Raw genomic sequence first — 16,328 nt, 5'->3', positions numbered from 1 at the left:
AGTAATTCCTCGGATTGATCTGTTGTTTCCGCCTATTCGTATCACGATGGATCTGCTTGAGTTTATTGTGCTAAATCTATCGTGATAGTTAAATCGGCTTCATTTAGGGTTTGTTCTAAAAGAAAGATCATGGCTTGGACATGACTTACGTCAATATGGTTCGAGTGGCTATACCATGGCGAGCATGAGCGAGTAAACGATTGGATTTTCTTTTGGGGATTTAGTATGAAATTATAATATGATTCTGTTCAGAATCTTGTTCTTTTCTTCCTTCTTCGAGACTTCATCTATGGATCACTTAGTGATCGGGCTTCGACAATTGGTGGTTGTGGTTTCGGTTCGTTCACCACGGATTAACTATCAGTGTGATTAATTAGGGATTAGGTTTTCTTTTGTGGATGATCTTTATTCGTTAGATTAAGACAGTGTGCTGAGAGGCAGCGGAGATGTTATTGAGCGCAATGACGTTTCTAAATTGCAACCTTTCCGATGTCTTCAGGTATTCTATTTCCTCATTTATTGCTCCTTGTATTGGAGCAAAAGAGATGTCTTTGAAACTCAGGAGATAGTTTTGCATATGGATGACTACTGTTAGTTTGACATCACATGTTAACAATGTATGTCTATGATGGAGATGACAATAAACAACAACATTCTTTTCAGTATTTTAGGGGCAATCAAAGTATTTTTCTCTTCTTGTCTAATTGATCATGGAAAGTTTTTAAGATTTATTAGAAATCAAGCATTTTACCTCATTAGTTGTTCTATGATGTATTAAGTTGGGTGGCCATAGCACGAGGGAGCAACAATAGGTTCTTACTTGTAGACGTTGTTGATTGGATCACTCATTTTAATTCAAAATGCACCTTTGCATCCTTAACCACTTGCTTCTCCATGTAACTACAATTTTGAATGCATGACAACTTCTTAATGATATAGGCAATAAAGGAGAAGTGTGAAAGTGAACCTTTTACAAAGAACTAAAGCTAGAGCTGTTAGAAATTGTATGTAGTTGCTGTAAATCTATTGGCTGCAATCATAAGACTGGCTGAGAAAGTGGAGTGACAAGAATTTATGGGGTTTCTACTATTGAAAGGGCTAGATCTGGTGTGCATGTTTCTCTTGTGGCTAATGGACTCTTTCTTTCGTTCTGACTTTTTTTTCCTTTATTTCTGTAATTTTATAACGTATTTCTCTTTATATTTTGTGGCATAAATCTGTTAAGTAGCAACTACTAGTAACAAGGTGCATTACAACAAAAGCCATCTCACTTCAGCGTCCATCTCCGGTTGCTATTGTGAAGAAATAGAAATGGTCCTTCATTTGTTGAATTCTTTCCCTAAGGGTTCATATTCTTCTTCCTCAATGTCCATACTTGTATACCGACTCTAAAAGTCATGGTTCACCGTATCGGTCCATAACTGTATGCTGACTAGCCATTGGTATGATACATACCAATTTGTACCAATGTATCGGCACATGATATAATAGGACATGCCAACAAATCGATATGGATTGCCTGTATTGGTCCCCTATCAAACACCCGTGTTGGGTGGTATACTGTTGTACTATCATGAACGGTTGTTGTACACCCGCAACATCTTTGCTCAACGAACCTTTTTTTATCATTTTTGCATACTTGTACAAATGCTTGGTTTGTCTTGATTTTGTGTGCTTTTGCTTGAAAAATGTAAGCAAGAATAGTTTGTAGCATTGTAGTGCAATCATGCACCACCTGACCCAAAATGGCTTCGTTTTCGTGTGCCACAACTTGTTTTCCCCAAACCACAATGTTGCGCGAAACGTCAGCTAGCTCAGGCTCCTGAAACCCCCCGGGTGGCACAAGGGTGGATGGGGCTTCAGGGTAGTGTGGGGCATTGATTGATTTACACAAGTTCACACGTTAAGTTGATGGGAACTTGCCATCGCATCTAACACCCGGTGGGTAATCGTTTATGGACTTGTGATTGTTCGTTTTGTCTTCTAAATCCTTGTTTTTTCCTTCTTTTCTTTTCTCTCTTGCACACCGAGTATTTGCTAAATTGCTTGTAAATCTACCCTCTTCGCGAGACGTCGGGACTTGTCCGTCGCTCGCCTTCAAATTAATCAACTTGCTCTTTTTACAGGTCCTACGGGACCTGAGCGAGGTTGTAAATAGGTTGACCCTTTACGAATACATAACGCAAAGGCGCTTCATGACTTTAGCAATCCCAGCTAAGTCCGAGAAGTTGGCGCAAGGGTGCTTCATGGCTTAAGCAACTCTAGCTAAGTCCATGACTTTATCGCAAGAGTGTCTCACGACTTAGGAAATTTCAGGTAAGTCCGTGACATTGTGGTATCAGAGCGGGCAAGTAATTCGAGCAAACAACAAAGAAGTTTCGCAATCTTGTTATGGCGAAGCATCTTGGCGAATCGAGCAAGATGGGGCAAGTCGAACCATTGCCTCAAGCAATCGCAAATAGGTTGTAAGTGCAAACTTGCTTTCATGCTATTGGAGTTGCTCAAGATGAGCATGAAAACAAACAAGACGAGCGAGAAGTTGACAATTCTCCGCGAGCATAGGAGGCGCAATCTGAAGCGCCAACCGAGAGAATATGCCACAAGGAGAGACTCAATGGTGGAAACCCACCTTGAAGTTCTTGAATCTAGTTTAGAGGAACTCTACCAAGGTCAACGAAGGTTTCTTAGGGTAGAGAGCTCGCAAGAAGAAGTTGAATCTCGGATCAACAAGGTTGAGTCCTTGGTCGATCAACTTACGAAAGACACCAAAGACTCTATGCAACATCTACACGAAGTCGTGGTGGAACTCATGTCCAGGGTGACATTGTTCACATGGGCTCTTAATGCGGGAGGGAGCAACACTTGCATTTTGTTGCCACAAAACTTGAGGGCACCCGAGTCGTATTGCTATGGGGGTGCTAGGGATGCTAAAGAGCTCGAGAATTTTCTATTTGACATTGAACAATACTTCTAAGCTACGGGGCCCGATTATGAAGAAATCAAAGTTTTGATAGTACTCATGTATCTGAATGAGGATGCATAACTTTGGTGGTGAAGCTGTTGGGAGGAGATCCAACAAGGTTGGTGTCGAGTGACATATGGGAGGACTTAAGCGGGAGTTGAGAACTCAGTTTTTATTCGAAAACACAGAGATCGTCACAAAAAGGAAGCTAAGACAACTCCGCTAAAATACTTTTATTCGAGACTACGTGAAGCAATTTTCCGCACTGATGCTGGACATACAACACATATCTGAGAAGGATAAGTTGTTCAGCTTCCTCGATGGCCTGAAGTCGTAGGCAAAATAGGAACTGCATCGAAGGAATGTCATCGATGTGATCAGGGCAATTGCGATCATAGAAAGGTTCAGTTTCCTTGGAGGACTTGTGGAAGAAGAAACAATCTCCAGGAAATCACCCACCTAAATATCCTTAACGGAAGGAGTCTAGGGGTAAACAAAAGAAAAAGAGTTTCCACAAAGGGCTAAAGCTCAAAAGGCAAGGCCCCAAAACCTAGCGGATGCTTCTTGTGCAAAGGACCACACATTGTGTGGGAGTGCCCACAAAAACAAGCACTCAAATGCCTTAACAAGTTCAATTCACCCCCTAAATTGGACAAGGGTAAGGTTGTCGCCCTTAGTTCGAGTAGTTCGGAATCCAACAGCGATGATGATGAGTCGCAAGAGCCCCGGATGAGAGTAATGCGTTTGTTGAATGCGTTGTGGGGTCAAGTGGGAGAGAACTTGAAGATAAAACCACATAAAGCAGAGAGCGGTGAGCTGATATACGTGGACATCAAGCTAAATGGCCAAACAACCCGTGCGATGGTGGACACGGGCGCTACCCACAATTTTATTGTCAACCGAGAAGTAAGACAACTAGGGTTAAACTTGGAGAATAACCCAAGTTAGATGAAGGCAGTGAACTCAGAGGCTGAGCAGATCTCTGGCTAACAAAGGCGGTGCCTATCAAGATCGGGACATAGAGCGGAAGCACAAACATGATGGTGGTGCTACTGGATGACTTTCAAGTGATTCTTAGAATGGAGTTCATGCATGCGGCAAAATTTGTTCCAAAGTCGTTCCTAAACTCCCTATGCCTAATAGGAGGTGATGACTCTTACGTGGTTCTGGTTTCTCGAGGAACCAAGGACCCGAAACAGATATCAGCTTTACAACTGAAGAAGGGGGTACGATATGGTGAATTAACTTTCGTGGCCGTTATAAAGTTGGAGCCAATTGATGGGGAGGCCATTCATGAAACTGTTGTGGTGGCAAATGTTTTGAAGGAGTTCACAGATGTCATGCCACCCGAGTTGCCAAAAGCTCTATCGCCACGTAGAGGTGTGGATCATCACATCGAGTTGGAGCCCGGAGTGAAGCCTCTAGCGAGACCACCATACTGCATGCCCCCTCCAAAGTTGGCAGAGCTCAGGAAACAATTAGATGAACTACTAAGCGGTGGTCTCATCTGTAGTTCTAAAGCACCATTCGGAGCTTTAGTCCTCTTCTAAAAGAAACAAGATGAGAGCCTTCGATTATGCGTCGATTATCGAGCCTTAACAAGGTGACGTTGAAGAACAAGTATCCTATCCTGCTTATCACGGAGTTATTCGACCAACTGGGCAAAGCAAAATATGTCTCTAAACTCAATCTTTTGTCAAGTTACTAGTAGGTGTGCATTGCTGCAGGCGATGAAGCGAAGACTACCTATATGACCAAGTATCGAGTGTTTGAGTTCTTTGTGATGTCTTTCGACTTAACCAAAACTTTGGCTACATTCTACACTCTCTTGAACCAATTATTCAAAGGGTATTTGGACAAGTTTGTGGTTGTCTACTTGGACGATATTGTGTCTACAGCCAAACGCTCGAGGAGCATGTCGAGCACATTCGAACAATTTTCAAGGTTCTTAGGGAGAACACTCTATTCGTGAAAAGGGCGAAGTGCTACTTTGCTCAGATAGAGATTTTGCTCTTCGGACACCGAATCGGTGACGATTCCATTTGGATGGACAAATCAAAAGTGCAAGCTATGGCGGAACGGCGAACCCTAAAGAAGGTACTGGAGTTGAGATCCTTCATTGGTTTCGTCAACTATTATCGACGCTTCATAGCTGGGTATTCAAAGTGCGCAGCTCCACAAATGGAGTTGTTGGAGGAGTTGCCTTGGCGATAGTTCGACAAACGTGAAACGACATTCCAAGACCTAAAGTCTACTGTGTTGGAGGAACTGGTACTCAAATTGTCGGACTATGGGAAGCCCTTCAAAGTCCATATGTATGCTTCAGACTTTGCTATTGGAGAAGTACTCATGCAGGAGGGTCACCCGGTGGTCTATGAGAGTCACAAGCTCAACGAGATCAAGTTGCGGTATCCAGTGCACGAGAAGGAGATGACGGCGGTGGTTCACTGTCTACGAGTTTGACAGCACTACTTTCTCGGATCGTGATTTGTGCTAAGGTTGAAGAACATTGCATTGAGTTACTTCTAAACTCAAAAGAAATTCTCCCTAAAGCAAGCACGATGGTAAGACTTCCTAGCTAAGTTTGATATGCTAATGGAGTATAAGCCCGGAAGAGCAAATGTCGTGGTCGATGTATTGAGCCGAAAAGTGGAGCTGATGAATGCCATGCAGTTGGAAGGCAGAGACCAAGCAAGTTAGTTGCACTCTAACTTCTTTTCTAGGATCAGGGATGGACTGCACGGTGATCCCCAAGCGATAATTCTGATGCAATTAATCAAAGAAGGCAAGACACGACGATTTTGGGTCCAGGAGGGACTCGTCTACACCAAAGGGAATAGGGTTTATGTTCCTCGGGTGGACAATTTGAGACGTGAACTCTTGAGAGAGTGTCATAATTCCTTTTCGGTGGGACATCCGGGCATTCACTGAACACTAGCTCTCGTAGAGAAGGGCTTTTATTTGTCGAAGATGGAGATTGTTGTGGAGGAATATGTTCGAACGTGCCTTGCCAACAAGATAAAGTAGAGCAACGAAAGCCGATGGGACTTTTGGAGTCGTTTCTCGTACCAGTAAGGTCGTTGGAGAGCATTTCCCTGGACTTCCTATCAAGCGTGTTGGCAGTAGGGGGACTTGGATCGGTACACATGGTGGTCGATCAGTTTTCAAAGTATGCAACATTCATTGCTGCCCCCCTACACTGTTCAGCAGAGAGGCGACAAAGTTGATGATGAAGAATGTTGTAAAGTATTGGGGAGTTCCACATAGTATCATCAGTGATCGAGATGCACGGTTCTTGAGATGATTCTGGACTGAGCTATTCAAATTGTTAGGGTCAAGTTATACTTCTCCACAAGCCTCCACCCTCAAACGGATGACCAAATTGAAAGAATAAATTCGCTCCTTAAGTAATATCTTTGGCACTATGTGAGTGCCAACCAATAGGATTGGATGAAGCTATTGGACATTGCCTAATTCTTCTACAACTTGCAACGGAGCTTTGCATCCAACAAAAGCCCCTTCAAGATCATTACGGGACAGCAGCCATCGACTCCTCACACCTTGGCGATTAGTTATACCAGGAGTAGTCCGTCAGCATATGACTTTATCAAGGAATGACATCGAAATACAGATATTATGCGAGCTTACTTAGAGAAGGCGGTCAAAAAGATGAAAAAATGGGCAGACCTGGAAGGCGATCAAAGGAGTTTAAAGTTGGCCAGTGTTGGTGAAGCTCCAACGAGCATTACTCTAGTTCTTTAGGCATAAAGTGCACAAGAGATTGATGCGCAAGTACGAAGGACCCTTCCCAATTATCAAAAGGGTAGGCAATGTCTCCTATAAGTTGCAATTGCCGATGTAGCTCAGAATTTACAATGTCTTCCACGCAATCAACTTGAAAGCCTACCACTCAGATCCGTAGGATGTTTTCTGAAGTGTTCCAACATGGCTACCACCTCAATTCCAAATTGGCTACCCCCCACCAGAGTCTTCTACGAGAAGCGAGTTGAAACCATCTTAGCGGAGCACAAGGCAAAGCTACCTAACGGAGCGGAGCAAACCGAATACCTAGTGAAATGGCGAAAGCTTTCCTGAACAAAAGCTAGTTGGGAGCTTGAAGATGCCTTACAGCATGAAGAAATAGTCATCAAAGCCTATCAACAAGCGTCGATGAGTGTCAATACTTTAAGTGGGGGAGAATATCACGAATGATCGTCGCACACCCGCAACATCTTCGCTCAACGAACTGTTTGTTATTTTTGCATGCTTGTACATATGCTTGGCAGCATGTTTTGCTTTGGTTTTGTATGTTTTTGCTTGATCCAGCTTATAGAAATTTAGGTTGTAGCACACATCTTTTAAAGTTGGTGTTGGTTCAGTTAAACACCAACTTGTAGTCATGTCTACTTAGCCAATTTAAATATGATAAAGAGCATTGAGCATATGGAATAGGAGGGCAGGAAGAACCATGATTTGAAATGAATGCAATCTTGGTCTGGTGTGGCAGATTCGTCTAAAAGTAAATTAATCGCCATAAAATTTCCTCCCCAAGGATATTTCTTACTGCATAACAATTTTTTGGCTGCTTGTTGTTAACACTATAATCAAGGTGTTTGTCTGGAAACCCTTACTCCATAACATTTCCACCAAAAAATGTTAATTGTCACTGATACAGTCTTCGATTCTTAAAATTTGTTCTTCTTACTTTTTATGTGTTGATAAATTTCTCTGTGCTAATTTGTTTATTTTGCTGGGCAGCGATACGTTCAGATTCACATGCAGAATAAGGGCTGAAGCTCTCTTCGGACTGGATTGCTTGTCAAATTCTCATCCAAGTTCTTGTAGTGTCACCAGTAGCTGCTGGCATTTTCCAGGTTGCAGGAAATAAAAGTGTTTGATCAAGTTGGTACATCTGAAACCACTGGCCTTTGGGAATTAACCAACTTTCAATTTTAATATAATAAGATTTCAATGTGCAATTTACATCTTTTATTTATTTGATTGATGCCTCAAGCTTGCAAATACATTGTGATTATTATTACTTGTGTCTCAGAGGCTGTTAGGCTCCAATGCACTTTTATGACTGGCTTCATATGTTTGTCATCTTAATCCATCTTTCTTTTGGTGCTACATTTGAGCACAGGAAGAACCATGACATATATATATATATATATATATATATATATATATATATATATATATATATATATATATAGGCAGTAACTGTTGGGTCTCGGAGGCTGATAGAAGAAATGTACTTTTTTTTTTTTTTTTTTATCTCGCCATTTGGTCCCACAAAAGGCAGATATATATTTTTTCATAAAAAAGTAATTTTAATTAATTAAGTGACCACGGAAAGAGTCGTGCTCGTCCATGGAGAGAGCTACACGGACGGTCAATCTTTTTGGCAAAGCAACCAACCCTAGCTTGTAAGCCAGTGCATAGGTTTTTTTTTATTCCCTTTGGTTTCAATGAAAGACTTGGAAACTCAAAAAAAAATGGCGAAGGGGTCGTTTGGTTGACCAAAAAATAGTTTCAAGGTGGACTGACTATATAGATGATATCATTTGCCTCAATAATGCATTTATGTGATGCTAAGAGAAGTTTGCAGATATAAATAAGAAACATAAGAAAATACAAATTGATATGCCGTGCAGCTTCATAAAAATGCATCAAGTACACGTCATCGTGCTAATGATGATACTGTTTTATCTATTTGGCTAATGCTGATATATATATATATATATATATATATATAAAGAAGAATATGCTGGAGAGAGAAATCACTCGCAGACACACCAGAAGCCAACCTCCTAATGATGCAGGTTACAAAGTAATTCATAGAAATAGGTAAAAGAACACAATTCTTCCTTCTAGTCCTGTTTATCTTCATTCCTATATATATATAAACTTCAACAGAGCATTTGCTATATATGATATAAAGCAACCAACCAAATTAAGCTTCTCATAAATTCAAAGAAATTCCATGAGACCAATTTATCCTGTGCTGCACAAAACAAATATAGAATCAACAAGCAATAAAGTGAGCCCTTCCTAATAACTCTGGCAAAAGCACTTAGAATTGTTCTTTTCCAAAATGACTTTTGGACTACAAGAATTTGCTAAAGGATACCAATAAACCAAGTTGAGATATGTTAATATTTTCCACCTATGTTGTGTTCAAAAAGACACACAATATTTTCCTCATATGACCAACCATGCCAACTGAAAATTGTGTCGGCTGTGCATTGACCATGTTTTACAGTCATAACTTGGTTGCCAATAACTAGGGTGAGATAATGAAAAGGAGTGATGTGAACAGAAACCTTAGCTATGTTGCTAATGTTCCAACTGGCCTGCAACTAGCTTGCAATAAAATGAAAAGCTTATGGTATTAGTGTCAAGTCACCTTAGAACAGGAGCTACAACTCCAGGTGAAACATCTCATTCGCCACAGGGTTATGCCGAAACTTGGGAGCTTTCAGCAGTCTGAACTCTGACTCCCCAGATCATACCACTGATATATTCTCCGTCTCAAAATATTCTGCAAACAAACTAGCACCACCAAACCCAGCCAATTATAGCTTTATGCAAGCCTGGAGGCAAAAACATACTAATCAGTTTCATGCTAAGCAAAAGCATGGATGATGAGTTGCTGAATGTGGATTGATGATAATTGTATGGCCCATGGTCTGCAGCTATGATATGTCATGCCATGCCATGTCATGATTTTGGGCATTTCTCTTCAATGTAATTGCAAAAGGCTAGTTGCGAGAAGATTAAGTTGCATAACTATGCAAGAATGTCTGGTTTCCTCTGTACAATTGGTTAGACAAAATTGGTTGTTCAACTGCACAGATAAACTAGAAATTCGCTGATGCCAATGCACAATAAAAAAGCAGATCACTGTGAACAATATAAACAGCAAATAGATTAACATTATCCATGTTCATGATGCCAATGCACAACTACCAACAGATCATGATGCCATACAAGTATCTGTGCCTCATGAAAGATGCTAATGGCACTCATGACCACCAGGTTCATTCACACAAGGATGCTGATGGGAGCTTATAAAGTTTGATGCAACACTATAATTCCCATAATGCAATCTGTTCCTGTTCCATAGTCTTCATGATTGAGCAAAAAGAGCAAAAACACATCCCTTTAATTACTGCTGATAAGTAGGAACTCCATTAGGTTCAGATGAAGCACCACTGATTGAGTCCTTCCGACGCCCAAAAGGGTTCTTTGAAAATGTTTGAAAAGTCAAGAAAAGCAGTTCAAGATACAATAACATAGGAACAGAAGCTTAGATCACATACTAAAATGCAGAAGTTTACACAATGAAAACATAAACGCTTGTTGAAAGGGGGATCATCTAAGTACAACAAAATGCACTGAGAATATACATCCTTATAATGCTTATAATGGTAGATTATTCTCTCAAAGAAAAAAATTGAGTGTTTAAAGTGTCACCCAACAAATCATTATCACCAAAAAATCTGAGCTATAGTAGGAAAAAATGTGCATATCAAATATGTTTGGTAAGAAATGCTTATTGTACATACATAGAGACTGAGTAATCACTGGTCGTAGATTGACTAGGTAAATTTTTAGTGCTAGCTCAAGCTTAGCCAACTTATTTGACTAGTAGAATTATTTTTCAAATTATTAGAAAGTAACTTCAGCATCACCACTCAAATTGTATAGCAGAAAAAAGTTTCATCGTAATCAGGTACACTTGGAGACTCTTCAGACATCTGCTAGAACAGAAAATCAAGGACCTGTTCTATGTTGTTAAAAAAAGGAGAAAGTAGGTTCCTAGAAAACAATAATTATCACACAAATATGCTTATTTAAGATTAACCAACTAAAAATCCTGTAGGTTGTAAGTCTCTTCTGCAAATAATATTATTAAATTACAAATTTCCACTTAGAAATTCACATACATCCGATCAAAGCTGGTTCATTATGTGCAAATTAAATATAAGGCTTTCTTTTACAACAGCTGTAGACAGATCAAGAGAAACATAACCGTCCAGAAATGATAAATTGGTGATCATGGCTTATAATCAGGAGGCTGAAATCACATTCTGCAAACCACACAGAAGGCTTTCTTTGCAACAGCTGTGCTCAGATTAATGAAAATGTAACCCAACCAGAAATGACAAAATGATGAGCATGGGTGGCAATCGGGTTGTAATCATAAGAGACTCCAACCATATCGAATCATTACTAAATTTTATTTGCTTTTTCTTTAGAGTGTGACAACAATCCTATGTTTGCTTTAAGCAATCATACAAGGTAATATCCTCTGTTTTTAATATCAAATAATAACAACAGAAGGAGCAGTATTTCAAGCAATTACACCAAAAAGGGCAGCCAAGAATACAAAAGACTGTCTGCTACAACTCAAATCCATGACAGGCAATCAAAAAAAGCAAGCTTTCATTCTCACCAACAATACCTAGCTAAATTCATGTAGACAACTCAATAATAGCGATTCAGAAAAATAATACTGTAATAAAAAAGGATATTGAATACGAATGCCACCTCGACTGGAACTAGTAAGAACTGCACCCTGCAGATTCTGATGAACATTTGTGGCACTATTTAAATCCTGCATGAGAAAAAATAAAGAAAACACTTAGAGAAAGTTGACAAATTAATCTAGTCAGCAAAGTTACAATTTAAAGGTGCAGCGTTTTCTTAACATTCCTCCATATACTTACTTCAAACTCAATGAAGCAAACTGTATTTCTCTCCTGCCGCAAAATCTTCATCTGCTTGAAGCCAGGTTGCCTGCATTTTGCTAAATAAATAAGTAAACCAAAACAAAATTCTAGAGTAAGTTTCAACAAAATCCAAATCAAGTATTTGTGTTACTGCAACTGTGAAATGTCATTATTGGTATAGACCAACAGCCTTTATCAGCCTCATGTAAGCATATAGCAAGGTCAAGATTCATACACACTGAAAAGACCTCTGACTTCTTCCTCAATTACATTTTCGCCAAGATTGCCAATGAAAAGAGTATTGCATGGAGGATTATCTTTAGTTTTCTGGAAATCAGAGATAAAATAAATTATATAAGTGAACATACAAATAAATTACACTGGTTAATTCACTTAATTGCTCTAAATAGGCACCCAGACTATAATGGCCAAAAAATGTTACAATAAACCCAACAAAATGTTTCATAACAACCAAAGCAGAGTATCAGCTTCATAACAAAGTAAATAATATTAATTTTTTTCATTAACTGTGACACTTTAAACCCCAATTTTGATCTTCGAGTTTAATTTCAGACACAATAAAATGGAACAGTTGCACAAAGGATATTTTTGGCTTCTAATTTCTAATAAGATGGCTTGGTTACTTAGATCTAATCCAGAGGTACTTGTACAAACCCTTGATATTGACAATCAAGAGTTTGCCGGATCTTGTTTGTTTGATGAAGAAGCCCATCTTCATATGACTTGTTTTCATTCCTTTGCCAGCAAGAAGCAACAGCATCATAATACAAAAGAACAATAATAAAAAAAATCCCACAAATAGTTTAGGCAAAAATGCCCCATCAGCAGCACTCAGATGATATATGTATATTTATTTCATAATTCTTCTATACGGTTATTCTCTAATCTCCTATGCTAGTGCTACAAATCAACCTACACAAAATGTCAAGCAAATCAAAATTGTCTTTTGCCTACAGCATATATGTCTTAACCACTAAACCTCAATGTTCAGGAGCTACATCAGATCCATGAAAGTCACCTCTTATTATAATTCTGCTATACATTTTTTCTTTCGTCTCCTAACACATTGACCCTAGAACAAAGTAACAAATTTAAATTTGTTTCGCCTACAGTACATATGTCTCATTGACCCTAAAACAAAGTAACAAATTAAAATTTGTTTTCGCCTACAGTACATATGTCTAAACTAGTAAAACTCTATTGTTCTAAAGCTTCATCAAATCTATGAAAGCGTAACTGTATTATCCTAATTCAATAATCCTTGTGTCATACAACATAAAAGTTCACAAATCTTCATCAACTTACATTTCCTCAAATTACATTAAGAAGAAAATTTTCATTATTTTACCACAGAATCTTCTTTCAGCACCAGATTGTACTGGACAGTAAAATTACAGTATGATGAGTTCCTTTGTAACTCTCACATTCACTTTTAAGTAATTATCTAACAATTCACAGCTTTACCTGCAATGCTGCAAAATTGAATTGCCAATAAAATTTCTTCTATTACAGTAAATGCTACATCAATTCAAGTTGCCAGGACATGTAATCAACTTATTATACATTTATAGGTTTAATTTCTAAAAAGGAGACCACAACATCATTAATCTATGTCTTCGTGACAGTGTTTTGATATTTGTCTGAAATTTTCATCTCGGGATCCTTCTTTACACTTAAATTTCTTTCATCCCATATGCATGTGCAGAAACAAAGTTAATTCAATATGTTTTCGCTTTTTGCAATCCATGAGGCCTCTCTTCATATTCCACGAAAAGCATCCTTATTGAGTGTTAAAAAAAATAGAAATTAGTTCCCACTTGGGACCCTATCATCACCAATAAGTTAATTTTGGGCTTAAAACTGTTCTCAAGATTTTTGAGGGAAAGAACCCAGGTGGCATTAATTGTGGTAGAAAATCACGAAAATAACAACAGAGATATGAAGGTAGAAAAGTTTATTAGGGTTGTATTGCACAGGAATATAATTTATTATAATTCATGACGAGAGAGATGAAAAACTTCAATTCTCTGAAAAAAAAATCTGACAAATTGATTGTCTTTGGCTGAAGAATGATACAAATTACCTGAACAGGGGAATAACGGCTCGGTGCTGGCATAGGAGAAGGGGTAGGCATGGCTACTTGAGGTAATGGATAACCTCCATATGGGTCGTACGGTGCAGGTGGATGTGGTGCAACATAGCTAAAACAATTGAAAGACAAAAGGTCTATTTAGAAACACAAATGCTAAAATTTAATTTTGCGGAGGTCCATGATTTTACCCTGGGGTTCCCCAAACAGGTGCTTGATGAAAAGCAGGAGCTGCATAGCCTGCATGAGTATAATCTCCACCGGTTCGTAGCCTTTTGCTATGATCAAGAGAGCTCGACTCAGATACTACACCTACATAATGAAAAACAAAGACAACAATAACACAAAAATCAAAAGCCCAGAAACCATTAGCTTTTATGTGATAAAAGTTGAGAACAAATTAAGGCACAAAATAAACTAATGCAACAGCACATGCCAGCGTATTCATGTTCTAATAAAAAAATCATCAACCAAGATACGTCAGATGTTGATCTTAAATTGTACAGAATACAAGGATCTAGATCAATCAGATAAATGATAAAAATGCATATTTTAGCAAACAAGTCCGAAGATGCACATTAAAGCAAGTTATAATGGTAATTGGCTCATGCATAAACAGGTTCTGGGATTGATACTTAAGAACTAGACCAAGACTGGCAACTAAAATCGTATTGTAGGTTGATTAGTTAATTAACGCATGAAAGAGAGCAAATGGGCAGGTCAATCAACCCGACTCTTTCACTTGTGGAATCCTGAAGGTTTACAAACAATTAAGAAACAAGCATGGGAAAGAGTAAAGTTTTCCGATGCAATGTAACGCAAAGGTGAAGAAAGGGATTGTGGTATAAGCATGGCCTAGTGGTTAGAACAAAGACGCCGCGTGCAAACAAGGCGCACCTCTTTTGACAAAAAGGTTCTTCTTTGCCATCTCGGTATGCAGGGAGGACTTCGTTTCGGCGTCAAACACCAAGTCCTGGGCGAGTGAACTCGGCATCAAACAGGGCCAGAGGACGCGAATAAGAAAGGCAAGAGCCCGACCGCGAGAGACATGTAAATCACCTGAAGCGCATCTTTGGCAGCCACGGCATGCTGCGCCGTAGAGAAAAGAGCGAAACCCATGGGTTGCTCTGCCTTGAAGTTGATCTGGGATGCCTCGAAGCCCGGGAACCACCTCAGCAAGTTATGGAGCTCCCTCTCCTTTACGTCCACGGGGAGACCAGTGATGAAGATCGTTCGAATCTTCGAAATAAGAGGGAAATATTCAATTTGTAGCGGCACCTAGGGGAAGGGCATGGCGGCGGCGGAAGAGCGCGTACCTCGTCGCCAGGGGGGCGGTTGGGGACCTCGACGGGCATGGGAGGCGCCACCGCGGGGGCAGGTGGAGGCGCCCACTGCTGGTGGTACGGGTGCATTCCGGCGCCCGCCATGGTTGTGGGTGGTAATACCCTAACCCTAAATTGGTTTGTTTTGGGATTTCCAAAACATGCCGACTCGGGGCAACGACGAAGAATCGGGTCGGGTCTGTTAACGGGTGCTCTTTTAAGCCAAATACACACGAACGGGAACAGAGGCGAAGAATCGGGTCGGGTCTGTTAAACGGGTGCGCTAATTTTCGCCGGACCTCTTATCGGGTTTGGACCAGAATCCACATACATCCGTATAGAAGGAACCACACTGAGTGTCCACGACCTTAGGCACGATACCCAATTGTGTAGAATCGGCGTCACGAGAGAAGACGCGATCAAGGAATCGCGTGATTGGGCTTTCCTATGCATCACAAGAGGATCAACGACCAATGGTTGGAAGTGGGGACGACTCCTCCCTCAGTCTTAATGCACTCGTACGATTGAGATTGGGATAGTCCGTGATCGACGGTTGATACGGTATTTCGGCCTGTTCTATTGATTTCTTGACACAAATTTACATACTATAATGCTTTGATATATAAGCTCCCTATATTATGAGTGTAGTTCTATGATGAGGTAGGTAGGATATTTCTTATACATAAGTTTTAGCTTTTATAATTGAATCATATGTTCAAAATATTTAACTCAAGTATATTTATTGTAAGTCTACAAACTAGTTCTATTAATATTAGATATATAAAATAAAAAAAATCTAGGTGTCTGAATAGTCATTAATAAAGAAATATATGTATCTTAACCTTTTTAATCAATGGAACATACAAATGCATCAGATTGGATGTGCCAACTATTTTCTTTAAACGAGGGGCAGCAGAAAAATGTTGCTTGCAAATACACACTTCTCCTAACTTGTTTTGCATCAGAGGTGATGAATACCTAAATTCCATCCAAGCTGCCAGATGGTTTAAAGAGGTTCAATGACAACCAAACTAAACTAAAGGAAGAATGAGCAATGCTTGTATGAATTTAAGCCCAACATATAGCTGAAGGTTTTGGGTCATAAACAATACAGAAAAAATGTCCTCCCCTCCATCACTAATATTGGGATTTTAAATTTGTTTTTAACGTCTTCCTTTATTCATTCATATGTGAAG

At 39.6% G+C, this 16,328-nt stretch overlaps 1 protein-coding gene across 1 annotated transcript; it reads right to left on the bottom strand.

The window, feature by feature from the left end:
* Positions 1-9,853: 9,853 nt before the first annotated feature.
* LOC135649827 (uncharacterized) lies at positions 9,854-15,315 on the bottom strand. The gene is made up of 9 exons (XM_065168692.1): positions 15,127-15,315; positions 14,870-15,049; positions 14,708-14,783; positions 14,002-14,122; positions 13,805-13,922; positions 11,936-12,027; positions 11,698-11,767; positions 11,503-11,585; positions 9,854-10,221 (listed from the first exon to the last, which is right to left on the bottom strand). Exons 1-9 carry the CDS (start codon positions 15,235-15,237, stop codon positions 10,134-10,136), a joined length of 939 nt encoding a protein of 312 aa, XP_065024764.1. The 5' UTR covers positions 15,238-15,315; the 3' UTR covers positions 9,854-10,133.
* Between the last annotated feature and the right edge of the window lie 1,013 nt (positions 15,316-16,328).

Source organism: Musa acuminata, chromosome BXJ3-9, assembly GCF_036884655.1.
Source record: "Musa acuminata AAA Group cultivar baxijiao chromosome BXJ3-9, Cavendish_Baxijiao_AAA, whole genome shotgun sequence".
In the NCBI taxonomy this organism is placed as follows: domain Eukaryota; kingdom Viridiplantae; phylum Streptophyta; class Magnoliopsida; order Zingiberales; family Musaceae; genus Musa; species Musa acuminata.
The sequence above is the reverse complement of the archived record's forward strand: the minus strand, read 5'-3'. Positions and strand labels throughout refer to the sequence as shown.